The sequence below is a fragment of the Thalassophryne amazonica genome, chromosome 6, assembly GCF_902500255.1.
Source record: "Thalassophryne amazonica chromosome 6, fThaAma1.1, whole genome shotgun sequence".
Taxonomy (NCBI): domain Eukaryota; kingdom Metazoa; phylum Chordata; class Actinopteri; order Batrachoidiformes; family Batrachoididae; genus Thalassophryne; species Thalassophryne amazonica.
The window spans coordinates 88,178,270-88,197,669 of NC_047108.1; the positions used below are offsets into that span (position 1 = coordinate 88,178,270).

At 41.5% G+C, this 19,400-nt stretch overlaps 1 protein-coding gene across 1 annotated transcript; it reads right to left on the reverse strand.

Annotated features, from left to right (window-relative positions):
* Positions 1 to 1,461: 1,461 nt before the first annotated feature.
* Positions 1,462 to 3,746, reverse strand: trh (thyrotropin-releasing hormone). The gene is made up of 3 exons (XM_034172728.1): positions 3,598 to 3,746; positions 3,098 to 3,305; positions 1,462 to 2,725 (listed from the first exon to the last, which is right to left on the reverse strand). The coding sequence occupies exons 2-3, from the start codon at positions 3,285 to 3,287 to the stop codon at positions 2,097 to 2,099; spliced, it is 819 nt and encodes a 272-aa protein (XP_034028619.1). The 5' UTR covers positions 3,288 to 3,305; positions 3,598 to 3,746; the 3' UTR covers positions 1,462 to 2,096.
* Positions 3,747 to 19,400: the final 15,654 nt, after the last annotated feature.

Below are 19,400 nucleotides of genomic sequence, written 5' to 3' on the forward strand. Positions count from 1 at the left end.
GATTAGCATTCAGGGACTACGGCAAGAAAAGAAGGACATTTGAAAGCGACAATTTGTTGGTTTACAGTCTGCATATTTTTAATAGTGCCACTAGAGGTCACTGTGTCTGCTGTTTCTTAATTCTGTTGCATATAGCCATAAAGTTTGCCACATATCATCCCTAATTTTTCAGGATTCATTGGCTGTTTGTGACTGTATACATCTCTCTCTCTCTCTCTTTTTAAAAAAGGTATACTGTACAAAGGTTTTTTTTAAATCTACAGTTGAGATTAAATATGGTTGAGGTTTGATGTTATATATCCTCCAAGACCCATAGTTGTGTGATTGTCTGAATCAAAACACTCCCATTATGAGCAAACTGTATCTTTGAAGGGGCTTGTGTCAGCCTTCCATGACAGACAGCGCCACACGCTTCAATTCTGGCCTGAAATGTAGCCTCTTTTTTCTTGTTTTACTATTATAATCTACTTTTTTAAATCCGTTGCTTATCTGCTACTATTTTGATTTCTGGCTTCCTCAGAATGCAAACAACTGCTATTAAATACGTTGTGCAGCCCAGTAAACCTACATTAACTACAAGTATACAACTGGAGTTGCATCAGGAAGGGCACCCTGTGTAAAACTTGCACCAAATCACAACGTGCATCTCTACTGAATCTCCTGTGCTGACTTCAAGCAAGTGGGGGCTGGTTGAACTTGCATGTAATTTGTCTGTAACCTACAGAATGTTGATCATGTTGTGTACTCATCAGCAGGAACGCCCCCTGGCACCAGCTTCACATCAGCTAATGCATTAAACTAGTAACTACCAGGACATACATGATGCCCACTTCATAGGAAAATATCAAACATACAACAGAACTGGAATGTGAAACAGGAATTAAATAATAGATAGAATGTCTGGCTGGGGATTGTGCTAGAGTTTTTCATCTGCAATGCAAATTAGTGATGGAAAACTTGAAACACTATTCCGAAACATTTGTAAACCTATGCAACATCTGAATTTTGGACTGCTGTTCCAGAATCTGCATCAAAAGGGATATATCACATGCTATGATGAATGGGGCCTCACTAGGTCAACAAATGTTTCAAAACATTCCAGCTGATTACCGCCCTCTGGTGCTGAAACAGAATAAACACATGGGAATGAGCGGCTACAGTCAGACCAAGATTTATATGTGCACTTTCACATACATTTCTTGCTTCTAGTCATCTGATTAAAATCTGTGAAAAATATATAGCAGTTAATTGCATTATTTTGCCTGTTACCTTCTCTCCATGTGTTCCCCATGAGCTGAAATAGAAAAGTTAATGCACATGCATCTTAATAAATAATTGACATATTGATCAGGCCTGTGGATAGCTTCTTGGACTGCATAAACTGGCACATACTGCTGACTCATTCAGGATGGAGGTCTGCATAATACCCGCTTTCTTTGAATACACAAAAATTACACATGCTTAGGTTGAATACACAGTTTAATAGAGTTTTGGTGTGCGGCAAACCATGAGCTAATGTTGCATTGTTATTATACAGAAAAAAAAAAAAAACATTTCCTTCGAGTTTTAGCATTTATTAACTTATATTAATGTAATAAACACAATGATAAATTATGAGTGACACACTTTATATGCTGTAGTATTCATTATATTTTGTAGAAGTAGAAAATAATAAAATCAAATGAAATAAAAACCCACGCATAACTAAAAGTGGTTAAATGTAGATGTCGCCACTTTCGTTCTCAACATTTCATCCATGTACTGACAAGCATGTTGCCTCACAGAGGAAACATCACTAAAGACAGTCAAACATTTATCCTCAGTATTAATAATAATAATAATGGTGATGATGATCATACTTTTTACTGTCATATATTTGCGTATACTACATATGTTTCAGTTTGGAGGACAATTACGCACAAGCTCTCAAAAGAAACCAACAGCAGAAATGTTTTCTGATGTAATGCAACAAAGGAAAAACTGTGGCACAAAAGATTTTTTTTCTTAATTTTCGTTTAATCATTCGTGGATTTTACCTAATTTACACATCTATCTTATTTTTTTTTTAACATGACCGCAGTACACGCACACCAGACCTAATCTTGATCTCCTTCCACCAAATCTTCCACGGGTGCGAACCTTTTACCGGGGTGCTGCCTTTTCTCCTCAGCACGATTACTGGCAGCGTTGTCTAAAAGCTCGAGCAACTGCAGACCGCTCTTGCTGCAACTCCTTAAGTCCAACACATCACAAGGTCTGTCTGAGCTTAAATCTGGACTCTGGTTATCCCAAAACCGTTTTCCGGGGTGCTGGCGCTTTTCCAAATCTTGCAGGTCTTCATCTCCGTCCACATCGGCGTCCCAGTCCCACTCACCATCCTCATCCTCCATGTGGCGCTTTCCTGGATGCTGGCGCTTGCTGTGCAATATCAGGTAGCGCTTCCCTGGATGTTGCCGTTTAGTAACTTCGCTGAGAAAAGTGATGGGGTTTTCAGAAAGGTTTCCCACCCTGGAGCGCTTTCCCGGGTGCTGCCTTTTTTGGAACTCCACGAAGGTGTGCATTTCATCCTCGCGTTTGCCCGGGTGTTGCCTCCTCTCAACATCCAGCTGTTTATCCTCACCCTCTTCTCTGCGTCCCGGATGCTGTCGCTTATCAAAATCCTCGCCGTATCTTTTCCCGGGGTGCTGTCTTTTCGTCACCCACTCTGACTGAGTAGAAAATCCCTCTGAAGAAAAAGAGGAAGACTGCTTAGATTAGTGTACAACTCCAAATAACATGGAAGGAAAACTACAAGAATGCGTTTGCTCATTTTGTCCAAGCATGCGTAAATTACGCACAGAGCTGTGCCGTCGGTTATTCAAATTACATTCATCCTTTTAAATCGCAGATTTGATTTGTTAAACACAGTTTTGTTATTCAAAGCAAATCTGAAAGTAAATATAAAGCGCAAAAGGCTCTCCAACATCTAATTGTCGCTTCACGTAAAGAAGTTTTAGTCTTGAAGTCAAATTATAGACATTGTGATTATATAGAGGGTTACAAAAACACTTTAAAAGTTTAACGTACACTTAAGCACCTCTCAGCTAATTTTACGCACCATTTATGCCGTCTTCTTCCTGCATCTTTCTGATAATGGACCGTAGCAGGAGACTTTCTGCTCTTTGGAGTATGATGTCATCTATGGTCCTTCGGTCCGTCTCATCATCAGCAGGGACGCTCTGTCCTCTGGATACTGTCAGGTTGCAGATCGCGAGAAAAGCCAAGAGGAACAGGCATGCCGACTTCATGATAACGTAGTTGGTCGACTATTGAAGAAAGATAATGATTAACTGGAAACATGGGGCGACGTGGGAAGAGTGGACATGAACATGAATAGGACGCAGCACGCATTTAATTCGACTGCGCTGCGCACAGCTTTAGTTTTCAGAGAAAACTATGAAAAATTATCTCTGTTTTAAGTTCATTTTGTTCAAGTGTTAAAAATATCAAAGTGGATTACGCACAAGCAAAACTATCTTTGAATCAATTTTAACTTTCTCGGAAATATTTCAAATTCTCCAAACATGTAAATGCGCAAAGTCTGTGTGCCATGCTTACCTGTGAAGTATCCGAATTTGGCACAGTTACGCGCACCGCTAGACGTGTGGTTGCTTTCAGCCTCTCGCAACGGTTAGTGACCCGTAAAGTCTAGAGGTATGAGCAGAAAACTTTCTCCCTCACCTTTTATACTTCTTGTTACTGGCGTCACACCGAGGCTGGACTCGTTTTTCAGGCTCCCTCATCTCCCCATTGATGTCACCAAGTCGTGCGTAATCGAAAGGTAGTGACGGACGGTCCTGTAGGCGCTGCTGCCCAATTTATCATAAAATAAAAGAAAGAAATCAAATAAGCATCAAAGTCTGAGAGGAGCAGCCAGGCTTCCATTAGAAAAATCATTCATAAAAATATAATTTTACACATTCACTGTGTAACACGATTTTTTGTTCCTGGCAAATAAGTGTATTTTTCCAACTTATTGCAAAACAATAGAAAAAGCCCATTTTTCATGCCAAATTGAAAACAGCTATTTTTGACAATTTTCTGACTTTTTCACAATAAAACTAAAATACGGAACATACAGTGAGGAAAATAAATATTTGAACACCCTGCGGTTTTGCAAGTTCTCCCACTTAGAAATCATGGAGGGGTCTGAAATTTTCATCTTAGGTGCATGTCCAATGTGAGAGACATAATCTAAAAAAAATAAAAAATAAAAATCCAGAAATCATAATGTATGATTTTTTAATAATTTATTTGTATGTTACTGCTGCAAATAAGTATTTGAACACCTACCAACCAGCAAGAATTCTGGCTCTCACAGACCTGTTAATTTTTCTTTAAGAAGCCCTCTTATTCTGCACTCTTTACCTGTTCTCTCTTGTTAGTATGGTCATTGCAGATGGTTACTCCATTTAGTCTGTTCTGCTTGAGGCTTCTTCACATAATCAAAAAACAGCTGAGGATGTTTTTTTCTTACCATTGTCCTCATTGTGCTTGTTCGAGACTCATGTATTGCACTTTGAGGTCATTTGTGATTTAACACTGAAAAACTGCACATGTACCGTCACAGAGGCATGCCATTGAAGGAGACTTCATATTAGAGGTACATCTCCATCATAGCTAGCACAAGTTAACCTGAACTTCCTCGAAAAACATTACTCTGCAAAGGAAACAGTAAAGAATTTTTCACTTTTTGTTGTGTCCATGATGGCTGAAAAGAGGTGTAGTATAGATTAGTGCTTTAATTCTCTGAACTCAGAGAGTATCATTCAAAACAACATGGATGATGACGTGCACCTGTTAATTATGCAGTCTGTCTCGGTGAAGTCCTTCAGTCACTCTTTCACAGTGGTGACTATCACTGAGAACTGAATTGACCATGTAATAGCGTAATTCGTTGTATTCAGTGTGCTGTCACGTCCAATACTACTTCAAACAGGTTTAGACTACGGCCTCAACAGGCGCTTTTAAAGGTTATCTCGCAGTATCTCTGCTCCACAGTAAATGGACTGCGTCAATTTACAATTATACCTCACATTCATCACATTCGATGTCAGGGTGCTGCCATACAAGGCGCTCACTACACACCGGGCGCAATAGGGAATTAAAGGCCTTGCCCAAGGGCCCTTAGTGATTTTCCAGTCAGGTGGGGATTTGAACCCATGATCTTCTGGACTCAAGCCCAACACCTTAACCACTAGACCATCACCTCCCCTTGTCCCCCCAGTATCTCTGCTCCTACTCATTGGTCTTTGCCTCATTGTTCAGCAGCAATAAAGGTATGCCTTATTGTTCCAGTGTGTCAAACTGCCTCAGAGTCTAGACTATACAAGAACATCCATCAATACATGCTGGGATCCACTTACTCAAAATCTTCTCTATTTAGATGTCGAAATTTTTTTTCAAATAACTACATTTGCTCCCGTTGCAGCTGAAATGTTATAATGTAAATTAAGAAAAAGAAGAATGAATTCCAGAAAGGTTTTATATATATATATATATATATATATATATATATATATATATATATATATATATAAAATCTCCCTCTCAGCCGCATGGGGAGGGTGGTATGAATGAATGGATGGATGAATGAATGAATGAATGAATGAATTTATTTGGCACACAAACTCAACAGTAACAAAAAACTGATACACAAGACAATTCCACAGTGACATGTGTGACCAAAAGGGGGTGAGCAGAAGCAAAGCTTATAAACACCCACCCGTTATATACATACAAACATACATATATACTCATTACCAACCCCCAGAACAAGCACACAGGTGACAGTGGTAAGGAAAACCTCCCTCTGATGTATTGAGGAAGAAACCTCAAGCAGACCAGACTCGAAGGGGTGACCCTCTGCTTGGGCCATGCTACAAACACATTTAACACAACACAAACTCAAGTCATCATAAACATCATAAACATCTCTAGTGTAGATACATACATATATACACATGCCTACATACATATGCAATGCATGTGATTTTATACTACATATTTACAAGATAGAAAAACAAAGTGCACACAACTAAACAATGATCAACAAAACACCCTAACCCTCAACACCCTTCCTCCTCCTTATACCTAGAAAAAACCATGTACCTATACCGCTGCTTAAACTGGTTCATGCTTGGACATTGCTTGAGCTCCACCTTCAATCTGTTCCACATCCTCACTCCACAAACAGAAATACAAAAATCTTTTAATGATGTACGTGCCCATGGATGTTTTAAGTTAAACTCCCCCCTCAGATTATAATCCCCTACTCTATTAAAGAACATGTTTTTAATATTTCCAGGAAGTAAATTGTTTATTGCTTTACATGATTTGTACTGATTGAAAATGAACCAGATCAGTAAATTTTAAAATTTTTGATTTTAAGAATAGTGAATTTGTGTGGTCTCTATAACCAGTATTATGAATTATTCTTATAGCTCTTTTCTGCAGTATGAATAATGGTTGTGTTGTACATTTATAATTATTGCCCCAGACCTCTGCACAATAGTGTAAATATGGTAAGATCAGTGAGCAATAGAGAATGCGGAGTGAGTTGTGGTCCAGAATGTATTTAACTTTGTTCAGAACTAAAATGCTTCTTGACAGTTTGCTCTGTATATGTTTTATATGAGACTTCCAGTTTATTTTATCATCAATTATCACCCCAAGAAACTTAGTTTCATATACTCTTTCAGTATCCACCCCCTGTACTTGTAACTGTACTTCTTCTTTGTCTGTCGGCTGTTCCCGTTAGGGGTCGCCACAGCAAATCAATCGTTTCCATCTCACCCTGTCCTCTGTATCTTCCTCTGTCACACCAACCACCTGCATGTCCTCTCTCAGCACATCCATGAACCTCCTCTTTGGTCTCCCTCTTCTCCTCCTGCCTGGTGGCTCCATCCTCAGCATCCTTCTCCCTATATACCCTGGGTCCCTCCTCTGCACATCTCAATCTCGCCTCTCTGACTTTGTCTCCAAACCGTCCCACCTGAGCTGTCCCTCTGATATGTTCATTCCTAATCTTGTCCATTCTTGTCACTCCCAAAGAGAATCTCAACATCTTCAGCTCTGCCACCTCCAGCTCTGCCTCCTGTCTTTTTGTTAGTGCCACCGTCTCTAAGCCGTACAACATAGCTGGTCTCACTACTGTCTTGTAAACTTTCCCCTTCACTCTTGCTGATATTCTTCAGTCACAAATCACTCCTGCCACCTTTCTCCACCCACTCCACCCTGCCTGCACTCTCTTCTTCACCTCTTTACCACACTCTCCATTACTTTGAACAGTTGACCCCAAATATTTAAACTCATCTACTTTCACCACTTCTACTCCTTGTAACTGCACTATTCCACTGGGCTCCCTCTCATTCACACACATGTACTCAGTCTTGCTTCTACTGACTTTCATTCCCCTTCTCTCCAAAGCATATCTCCACTTCTCCAGACCAGACTCAACTTGTTCTCTACTCTCACTACAGATCACAATGTCATCTGCAAACATCATAGTCCATTGGGACTCCTGTCTGATCTCATCTGTCAACCTGTCCATCACCACTGCAAACAAGAAAGGACTCAGAGCTGATCCTTGGTGTAATCCCACCTCCACCTTGAATGAGTCTGTCATTCCGACTGCGCATCTCACCGCTGTCACACTATTCTTGTACATGTCCTGCACTACCCTAACATACTTCTCTGCCACTCCAGACTTCCTCATACAATGCCACAACTCTTCTCTTGGCACCCTATCATAAGCTTTTTCTAAGTCCACAAACACACAATGTAACTCTTTCTGTCCTTCTCTGTACTTTTCCAACAGTATTCTCAGAGCAAACATTGCATCTGTAGTGCTCTTTCTCGGCATGAAACCATATTGTTGCTCACAGATCTTCACCTGTTTTCTAAGCCTAGCTTCTACTACTCTTTCCCATAACTTCATGCTGTGGCTGATCAGCTTTATGCCTCTGTAGTTACTGCAGCTCTGCACATCACCCTTGTTCTTGAAATTAGGAGCCAGCACACTTCGTCTCCACTCCTCAGGCATCCTCTCACTTTCCAAGATTTTATTAAACAATCTTTTTAGAAACTCTACTGCCATCTCTCCTAGACATTTCCATGCCTCCATTGGAATGTCATCTGGACCAACTGCCTTTCCACTCTTCATCCTCTTCATAGCAGCCCTCACTTCTTCCTTGCTAATCTCTTTTACTTCCTGATTTACTCTCACCACATCATCCAGCCTTTTCTCTCGCTCATTTTCTCATTTTCATTTTCTTTTCTGTCCCTTTGTCTGGCCAATCGGTATCCTTTTCTCCTTCCTTACTATTCAACTTCTTGTACAGCTCGCAATATGCCTTTTCCTTTGCTTTTGCCACTTCTCTTCTCGCCTTACGCCGCATCTCCTTGTACTCCTGTCTACTTTCTTCATCTCTCTGACTATCCCAAAACTTTTTCGCCAACCTCTTTCTCATTATGCTTTCCTGGACCTCTTCATTCCACCACCAAGTCTCCTTGTCTTCCTTCCACTGTCCAGATGTCATACCCAGTACTGCCCTAGCTGTCTCCCTCACCACATCTGCAGTACTTTTCCAGTTGTCCAAAATTGCTTCCCCTCCAACTAGTGCTTCTCTCACCTGCTCGCTAAATTTCACACAACAGTCTTCCTCCTTCAGCTTCCACCATCTGATCCTTTGTTGAGCTCTCACTCTCTTCTTCTTCTTTACCTCTAAAGTCATCCTACAAACAACCATCCTATGCTGTCTAGTGACACTCTCTCCTGTTACCACCTTACAGTCTGTGATTTCTTTTAGCTTGCATCTCCTATAAAGAATGTAGTCCACCTGTGTGCACCTTCCTCCACTCTTATATGTTACCCTGTGCTCCTCCCTTTTCTTAAAGTAGGTATTCACCACAGCCATTTCCATCCTTTTTGCAAAATCAACTACCATCTGTCCTTCCCCATTCCTATCCTTGATACCATATCTACCCATTACTTCCTCATCACCTCTGTTCCCTTCACCAACATGCCCATTGAAGTCTGCTCCTATCACCACTCTTTCATGCTTGGGGACACTCTCCACCACCTCATCTAACACACTCCAGAAATCTTCTTTCTCCTTCATCTCACAACCTACCTGTGGGGCATATGCACTGATGATATTCATCATCACCCCTTCAATTTCCAACTTCACACTCATCACCCTGTCAGACACTCGCTTAACCTCCAACACACTTTTAACATACTCTTCCTTTAAAATGACCCCAACACCATTTCTCTTCCTGTCCTCACCATGGTACAACAACTTGTACCCACCGCCGATGCTCCTGCTCTTACTTCCCTTCCACTTGGTCTCTTGCACACACAATATCATATCAGCCAGCTCTCTCCCTTTACCAGTCATACTACCAACATTCAAAGTCCCCACTCTCATTTCCACCCTTCTAGTTTTCTTCTTCTCCCACTGTTCGTGGCAACGTTTTCCTCCTCTTATTACAATTGCCAAATAACATATATTTTGTTTTACTTAAGTTTAATGATAATTTATTTCTGTCAAACCACATTTTCAGCTTTCCCATGTCTATAGTGATGTTCCTTAGTAGTTTCTGCAAATCCCCCCCCCCCCCCCCCCCAGAACAAAAAATACTTGTGTCATCTGCAAATAATACTAATTTTATTATCTTGGACACATTAAAAATATCATTTATATAAAGTAAAAGGAGTTTCGGACCCAATACTGCCCCCTGTGGGACACCACAAGCAATGTCCAAGCATCATGATGTATATTCCCCCAACTTCACAAATTGTTTTCTGTTACTCAAATAACTTCTCACCCAGTGCAACACTAATCCCCTGATCCTTTTCAAGTTTATTGATTAATATATCATGATTGATTATGTCTAAAGCTTTTTTAAGGTCTATGAATATTCCAACTGAATGTAATTTATGATCTATGGCATTTGTGATCTCCTCAACTGATTCTATTAATGCCAGTGATGTTGAACTATTTGCTCTAAATGTATGTGTCTTCCTTAAGCTCGAGTCCTCAACCAAAGGTTTAGGAGTTTGAGTGTTTGATAAGGTATCTTAGCTGTTCACTGCACTCTTCTGGACGGAGACCTCTGATGCTGTGCCTTGAATCTGCTGGAGCCACTCTTCCAATTTGGGAGTTCTAGCTCCTAGTGCTCCTATTACCTCTGGCGCCACTTTGGACTTTACCTTCCACGTTGCTCCTTCACCCATTGGTACGCCTTGATTTTCTCGTGCTCCTTCTTTCTGATGTTGCTGTCAGCTGGGATTGCTATATTGATCACAACTGCAGTTTTCTTTCCCTTGTCAACCACCACTATATCTGGTTGGTTGGCCAGCAGCTGCTTGTCTGTCTGGAATTTGAAGCCCCATAGGACCTTAGCCCTGTTGTTCTGTTCCTGTTGGCGTCTCCCATCGGAACTTGGGGACTTCTAATCCGTATGTGGCACAGATGTTCCTGTACAGAATTCCCGACACTTGATTGTGCCTCTCAGTGTATGATGTCCCATCTTGCATCTTTGTCCTGCTACTATGTGCTGGACTGTCTCTGGGGCACATTTACACAGCAACTGTCCTGTCAGCTGTGGTAGACTCTTGTCTCTATGGATCTGGTGTTTAGGGCTTGTTCTTCTGCTGCCATGATCAGAGACTCTGTGCTGTCCTTTAGGTCGGCCTTTTCTAGCCACTGGTAGGTCTTCTTGATGTCAGCCACTTCCTCTATCTGTCGATGGTACATTACTCCATGGGATGTACTCTTATAGGAGCTGATCTTGGGGGGCCATCTTTCTGATGTATTCATGGACGCTCCTCGTTTCATCCTGGATTGTGTCTCTGACACTCACTTTTTTCTCACCCTCCCCCCTTGTGGTGCTTGTAGAGCCTCAGGGTACTGGACTTTGGATAGAAACCTTGGTGCATTGTGAAAAGTTTTTGTGTCTTTACATCAGTGGTATCTGTCTCCTCCTGTGGTCAACTTATTATCCCAGCTAGGTATCTGATGACTGGTAGGTTGTATGTATTGATGGCTCAGATGTTATTACTACCATTGAGCTGGCTTCTCAGCACCTGTCTTACATTCTGGAAGTATTTGGTTGTGGCTGACCTTGTATCTTCATCATGGTTCCCATTGGCTTGTGGGATTCCAAGGTACTTGTAGCTGTCCTGTGTGTCCCCTGTCTTGCCATCTGGCATCTCCACCCCCCTCAGTCTGGATCACCTTCCCTCTCTTTGCCACCATTCGGTGGTGGACATGGGCCAGTTGGACTGGATATTGGCTCTGTCATGTGGAAGATGCAACAATGCCCTAACCTCTATTCTCCATTCTTGTTTAAACTGCTTGTCAACCTTTCAAAGATAAGAAATGAAGTTGTCTGATTACTTTGGCAATCTGCCTCTTTGTAGCTGTTCTGTATTTGCGTCATGCAATTTTGAAGGCGACCTAAAAGGAAATGATTTATTTCCGAGGAGAATGTGTGCATTTGATTTCTACACTTTAAATTTCCAGTGTGCTTCAAAAGTTGGGCGATTATGCAGAATCAGTTCATTGAACATGGTGTCCTGATGCTGAAAAACAGCGGATGAACATAAAATACTCGTGGCAGGTGTAGAAGCACATCTGTGCAGTCACATTTTTCCCTTTGGTGCTTAACACTATAAAACAGTGATTAAAACATAACCTCCTTTGTCTTGATTCACTATCGCTCGTGGACCACAAAAAGCTCATTATCTGTCTTTCAAAACAGGAACACTGGAAGAATTGATATTTCAGTCAGGATTGTGTACTTGTACTGAGGAAGTGGAAAGGTTAAGTATACACTCTGTGCAGTGGGTGAAAATAATAAGGCTCATTAGCTTCTATCCTCAATTTGTTCTTGCTTAAGGTGGACTTCAATATGTAAAAAAACCCTGCAAAATGCCTGCAAAGTTTTCACGATGAGTGACAATTAAGAGTGAAGACATTTGATGCAGGTGAGATACTGGTTATAATTTAAACACAAGCAAACTATGTTTTTGTGTACATCAGAATCAGAAAAGTTTTATTGCCATATGAGTGAACAAGTTCACAACATTAGGAAATTGCTGTGGTACTTGGTGCTAACATAAAAGACAAAAAAAAAAAAATAAAAAATAAAAAAAATAGAGCAGTAAAACAAGTAATATATGGTGATGATAAATGGTGATAAATAGTGGTGATAGCAACAATGCAGAGTTCTAAAGGTCTGTGTTGAGGAGGCTAACAGCAGAGGGGAAAAAACTGTTCTTATGGCGGGAGGTTCTGGTCCGAAGGGACCGTTGCCTCCTGCCTGAGGGGAGGTCAAAAAGGCTATATCCAGGGTGAGAAGGATCGGCTCTGATCCGTCCTGAACGCCCCAGTGTCCTGGAGATGTACAGGTCCTGAAGAGGTGGAAGGTTGCAGCCAATCACCTTCTCAGCAGAGCGTACAATGCGCTGTAGTCTCTGTATGTCCCTGGTGGTGGCTCCAGCGTGCCATACGGTGATGGAGGTGGTGAGGATGGACTCTATGATGGCAGTGTAAAACTGCACCATGATCCTTGCTGGCAGATTGAATTTCTTCAACTGCCGCAGGAAGTACATCCTCTGCTGCACCTTCTTGACAACAGAAGTAATGGTGGACTCCCACCTGAGGTCCTGGGTTAGAGTGATTCCCAGGAAACAGAAGGTGTCCACTATGGTGATGGGGGTGTCTGCCAGGGCAATGAAGGGGAGAGGGGCTGTGTTCTTCTTAAAGTCCACAATAATCTCCACTGTACATATGCAATGAGCTGACTGTAACCTTATACGGATGCACACTCCTGAACCATCCAGCAGGTGCAATTGGACACCAGGGGGCAGCACAACATGCGATGACTTCCTTTTAATATGGAATTCAAAGGTTTCAAAACGTTTTGAAAGCAGTGTTTCAAGTTAGCAATCACTAATTTACAGTACAGACAACAGGTTTTGGTATCCTCAGCTACACACGCTATCTGTTTTTTTAATTCTGGTTGTACTTTCCCATGCTCTTGGACATTTCGGCTTGTAAACAGTTTTTTGAACATGGGTGTTTCAGAGGTTTTGAAATGCTTCAAAGCAGAGTTTTGACTTATCCATAACTAATTTGTAATACAAACCAAATGTTTGGCAATCATCTCCATGTACTTTCCCATTCATTTGATTATTTCAGCTCATAAGCAAATATGGGTGTTTCAGCGGTTTTGAAATGCTTCAAAGCAGAGTTTTGAGTTAGCCACAACTAATTTATAATACAAACCAAAAGTTTTGCTATCATCTCCATGTACTTTCCAATTCATTTTATTATTTCAGCTCATAAGCAATGTTTCAAATATGGGTGTTTCAAAGGTTTTGAAATGTTTCAAAGCAGTGTTTTGAGTTTGACAATACTAATTTGCAATGCTAACCAAACATTTTGGTATCATCCCCAGCCACATATGCTATCCATTCTTTATCTGTGGTTGTATTTTCCTGACTTGCTGTATATTTTGCTCATAGTATGATGCCATCATTTTAACGCGTACTTTGGAACAATGTTTGAAACATGGGTGTTTCAAAGGTTTCAAAATGTTTTCAAGGTGTGTTTCAACTTAGCCATCACTAATTTGCAGTACAGACAAAAAGGTGGTATCATCCCCTCTCACACAGTCTGTCCATTTTTAGTTCTGGTTGTGCTTTCCCCTTCTTTTGAATACGTAGGCTTGTAAATGTGTATTTGTTCACCCTTTAATTCTGGTTGCATTTTTCCATTCTCCACAGAATTACTAACATATTAGCTAGCTATTAGCGCAGTAATAATCAATCAATTCAATTCAATCAATCAATCAATTTTTTTATATATAGCGCCAAATCACAACAAACAGTTGCCCCAAGGCGCTTTATATTGTAAGGCAAGGCCATACAATAATTATGTAAAACCCCAACGGTCAAAACGACCCCCTGTGAGCAAGCACTTGGCTACAGTGGGAAGGAAAAACTCCCTTTTAACAGGAAGAAACCTCCAGCAGAACCAGGCTCAGGGAGGGGCAGTCTTCTGCTGGGACTGGTTGGGGCTGAGGGAGAGAACCAAGAAAAAGACATGCTGTGGAGGGGAGCAGAGATCGATCACTAATGATTAAATGCAGAGTGGTGCATACAGAGCAAAAAGAGAAAGAAACAGTGCATCATGGGAACCCCCCAGCAGTCTACGTCTATAGCAGCATAACTAAGGGATGGTTCAGGGTCACCTGATCCAGCCCTAACTATAAGCTTTAGCAAAAAGGAAAGTTTTAAGCCTAATCTTAAAAGTAGAGAGGGTGTCTGTCTCCCTGATCTGAATTGGGAGCTGGTTCCACAGGAGAGGAGCCTGAAAGCTGAAGGCTCTGCCTCCCATTCTACTCTTACAAACCCTAGGAACTACAAGTAAGCCTGCAGTCTGAGAGCGAAGCGCTCTATTGGGGTGATATGGTACTACGAGGTCCCTAAGATAAGATGGGACCTGATTATTCAAAACCTTATAAGTAAGAAGAAGAAGGACACAACAGGCCCAGTGTTCAGGAGGCAGGCAAGCTATGTGTGTGTTCAACTACAGGTGTTCATACTTTTCCTTTTTTAACCATCATCCACTTTCCAGCAGGTGGCAGAAATTATGATGAAATAAAACAAAGTTATTCTTTCGGTTGATGTGGTGCATCAAAGTTCACCATATCCCTTACCAAAAAATAGTACTGATAAGTATATAAAAAGTAAACTGGAAGTATACTTGAAACATACTTGCATATACTACTTTTTGGTAAGGGATGCACTGGCTTGCCCTCTTTATATCTTCTTTTATTTTGGTGAGTTACAAGATGACAGCTTTTGTTGTTGTTGAGTCTGCACAACTTGCTTGGATGGACTAACTCACTCACTCACCCACTCATCTATACATTTTTTTTGCTGTCATGTCCTTTAGTAAAGAAATCTAAATTTCGCAGCTCTTATAGTCTGCCGTGACCTGGTTCCGGATAAGCGTCTGAACACCCCCCAACTTAAATTACTTTTCTCTTGAGTAACTCTGTGAAATAGCAGGAAGAAAGAAAATATTACGGCAATCATTTCAAGTGATATCTCTTCATTTCCAGTAATAGACATCTTTTCATTTGAAGTGACACAAATTTCAGTGGGCATGATGGCTGATAGAATGTCACTTCGACCGTGGTATTATGCAGTGGGATGTGAGGTGAATTTGACTCATGATATATAGTTTTATTTTAACAAAACACAATGCAAGATGCAGAGGAAAGAAGGTACTGCCTTGAGCTTGGAACAGCATTATAATTTTAATGGCCCCTTCACACATTAACATGAAGTTGGGAGAAAGAGGCAGAAACCGGCCGAAAAATTCGAAAACTGCGAAAAATTCCAGCCGCTATCGGGAAGGACAGACGGGCGTACAGGTGTGTATGATCCAGCGGCGACTGTTTCGTTCACACTCGTGTGCACGCGCACAAACACACAGAGACAGGGACCCCACATCACACAGCAGCAAGGAGCTGTCCCAACAATGGGGAAGCATGGAATATTTAATTCCTCATAAAAGGATATTTTGCTCATACTGAGATGACATCCTTTTCACACGTACTCTGAAACAATGTTTGAAACACGGGAGTTTCAAAATGTTTTGAAGGTGTGCTTCAACTTAGCCATCACTAATTTGCAGTACAGACAAAAAGATGTGGTATCGTCTCCTTTCATACAGTCTGTCCATTTTTAGTTCAGGTTGTGCTTTCCCCTTCTTTTGAATATGTAGGCTCATAAATGTGTATCTATTCACCTTTTAATTCTGGCCCCTTCACACATAACACAAAGTTGGGTGAAAGAGGCAGAAACTGGCTGAAAAAGGGCCAAAAAAAAAAAAAAAAAAAGAATTGGCAAACCGCAAAAAAAATTCCAGCTGTCGGGATTTAATTCCTGATATGAAAAGAGCAGAGAATACAGGAAGTATTGTCCATCTGTTTCGTTCATGCCCATAGATGTAAGCAAGGACTTTAATGAAACTACATGTATGAAATAAAATGATATATAAACATCCCTCCCTCCTCCCTCGTGCGCAGTGACCGGTGCTCAGTCCAGCAAAGTTCATGGCCGCTGAGGGTCTGTGTGAACCTTCTATGCTGATCACAAAGTTTGCACGGATAATTTCATATGGCCAAGGCTGGGTCCATGGTCATCACCGTGCGCATGATGGGCGGTCCACAGCTCTGACATGCCGGTCAGCTGTGTGCGCCAAGTCTTTCACATGCACCTGCATGCCTGGTATTACAACTGTAATGACCATAATGTCTCATATACATATGTAATGGGAGGGAATGACAATGTATATGTTACATGACATCCATCATGGACATGACAGGCCACTCAGATGTGCACGCTGTGCTGGACAGTGATCACACTGAGGACACACTCAACACCATTTGTGTTGCTGGGGGGCACTGCACACTTGCATGCCATTTCATTTGTGTCTTGGGGGGTGGGGGTGGGAGAAGTGGTCTGCCTGCTCTTTACTTTTGTGCTCGCTACGCAAATGGCCCCATCGTGAGCGGTGTTGCATGTTCGTGGGTGGCACCTGGACTCTGGCCAGCTCCAGCCGAGAGTGGGATGAATGGGCACTCACATGCCATTCACCATCATTCGGCCGCTGGTGCGAAGGCTGCCTCGAACGCACCATTCGGCCAGGGTTTGACGTGGCCAATGATTTTGTGTGGCCCATTGGCCGCAGCACAATATGTCCAACCTGCGTTCAACCTGCCATGCGGATGTTGCAAGCACGATCAGATGACAGTGCGACCTCATCTTGCCAGCTGTTTGAATTGGTTTCTGACGTATGTGACACGTGAATGTAGAGTGCATGTGCTGTGCCTGAATGGATGTGGTGACTGCTGTACGAGGCGTTCGAGGCTTTGTTCAATCATGTTATGTATGAAGGGGCCCTAATAAATGGGAAGTAGGCACAGATATGCACTAGTGTACAAAAGCTTTTGGTATATAACTTCTGAAATAATGAAAAAGCAGCTCTGACCCTGGTCACCATCACAGAAACTTTGAGAAATAAAGAAACTGAGAAACAAGTTAATTCCAAACTACCCACAGAGCAGAAAGAATAGTCTGCTTCATATACAATTATACAAATTCCTTTCTGCAGGTAGACCAACAGAAGACCAACAAAAATGTCAGCAACAACGGCCAGGAAAATTGTTTGGGATGCAAAGAAAAACCCAAAAATAACTTCAGCTGAAATACAGGACTCTGAAAAAAGTGATGTGGCTGTTTCAAGATGCACAATAAGGAGGAAAAGAAAATGGGCTGCATGGTTGAGTTGCCAGAAGAAAGCCATTACTACGCCACAAAGTATCCCACTTATGACAAACAACACAAAGAACAAAGTCATTTGGAGTGTTGAGACCAAAATTGAACTTTTTGGCCACAACCATAAATGTTACATGTGGAGAGGAGTCAACAATGCCTATGATGAAAGGTACACATTCCTACTGTGAAGCACAGAGGTAGATCGCTGAAGTTTTGGGGATGTGTGAGCTACAAAGGCACAGGAAACGTGGTTAGAATTGATGGCAGGATGAATGCAGCATGTTATCAGAAAATACTGGAGGAAAATTTGCACTCAACAGCCTGGAAGCTGCACATGGGATGCACTTGGACGGTCCAACATGACAGTTATCCAAAACACAAGGCCAAGTCATTCTGTCATTGGCTACAGCAGAATAAAGTGAAGATACTGGAGTGGCCATCTCAGTTTCCTCATCTCAATATCATTGAGCCACTCTGAGGAGACCTCAACCACGCAGTTCATACAAGACAGCCCAGGAATTTACAGGAATTGGAGGCTTTTGGCCAAGAAGAATGGGCACCTTTACCATAAGAGAAAAAAAAAGAGCCTCGTCCACAACTACCACAAAAGACTCCAAGCTGTCATTGATGTTAAAGGGGGCCAATACACTGTATTAAGAACTGAGGTATGTAAACTTTTGATCAGGATCATTTGGGTAGTTTCTGTTGTCATTATGTTTTAAAAAGAGTAAACGCAGTTGTCTGACAATAAATGGCTTCACACAACCACTAACCATGAGTGAAAAACAAGTTTTTGTGTTATCATTTACATTCTCTGAAAAATGGCCAAAACAAACAAACATCCATCCATTTTCTTTCGCTTTATCCGGAGTCGGGTCGCAGGGGCAGCAGCTCAAGCAAAGCCACCCAGACCTCCCGATCCACACACACCTACCCCAGCTCCTCTGGGGGAACCCCAAGGCGTTACCAAACCAGCCGAGAGATGTAGTCCCTCCAGCGTGTCCTGGGTCTTCCCCGGGGCCTCCTCCCAATGGGACGTGCCCAGAAAAAACAAAAATTCTGCCAGGGTATGTAAACCTTTGAGCACAACTGTATATATATATGTACTGTCTTTGAATTACTGTCAACACAATGTTGCTGGGATGGACTAACCCACTTGCTCAGTCACCCACACACTCATCAACACTTGCTGTCATATCCCTCGCTCTTGACAGTGCAGGAATCCCCCCCAACCAATCCCTCTCACTGTCTCTAATTGAGAACCTACACAGTGTGCAGTCATGGTGACTTTTTAAATAATCTGTCAACTCCATAAACGAGCTACATTTGGCAGTAAAATTTATTTTATTTATAAAATCCATGGACAGTGTCAGCACATACGAGGATATTGTTTTTCATCCTGCGTGCGTGTGTGTGTGTGCTTCAACAACATAACTCAAACAGGTTTGATCTGATTTTTACCAAAATAAGTGGATTGACTGTGGGTTAGTAAAGGACAGACAAGATTTGTTACAAGTGTTACAAATTGGTTACAAGTCAATGTCACAGGGCAAGCTAAAAATTGGTCCAATGCTATAGGGATATTTAGAAAAAAATTATTGTTCAACTTTGTTGTGTATTATTGTATAAAATGTTCTAAAACTTGTGTAAACTCTTGTTGGCCATTTAAATGAAAACACAACTTAAAAATGTTTCTCTGCATTTAATATGACATTGTTATATACAAGACCACCGAGATCCCAAGAGAGTTTCCCACCGATCACTGGTAACTCCTGAAGGTACTGCAGGTATGATGTGAAAAGTCAATTTCATGAAATGTGTATTTATGTTGACATAATTCCCATTTGGCTTTAGTTGAACATTATCTGGATTTCACCACAACTGACTGGGTGTATGAGGTATTGATTTGAATCACTTTGGGGTAAGGGAATTAAAAAATGCTTGGGAAGCCCTGATATATGTTGATTTTGTAAGAATTATTGATATAATAAGAAGA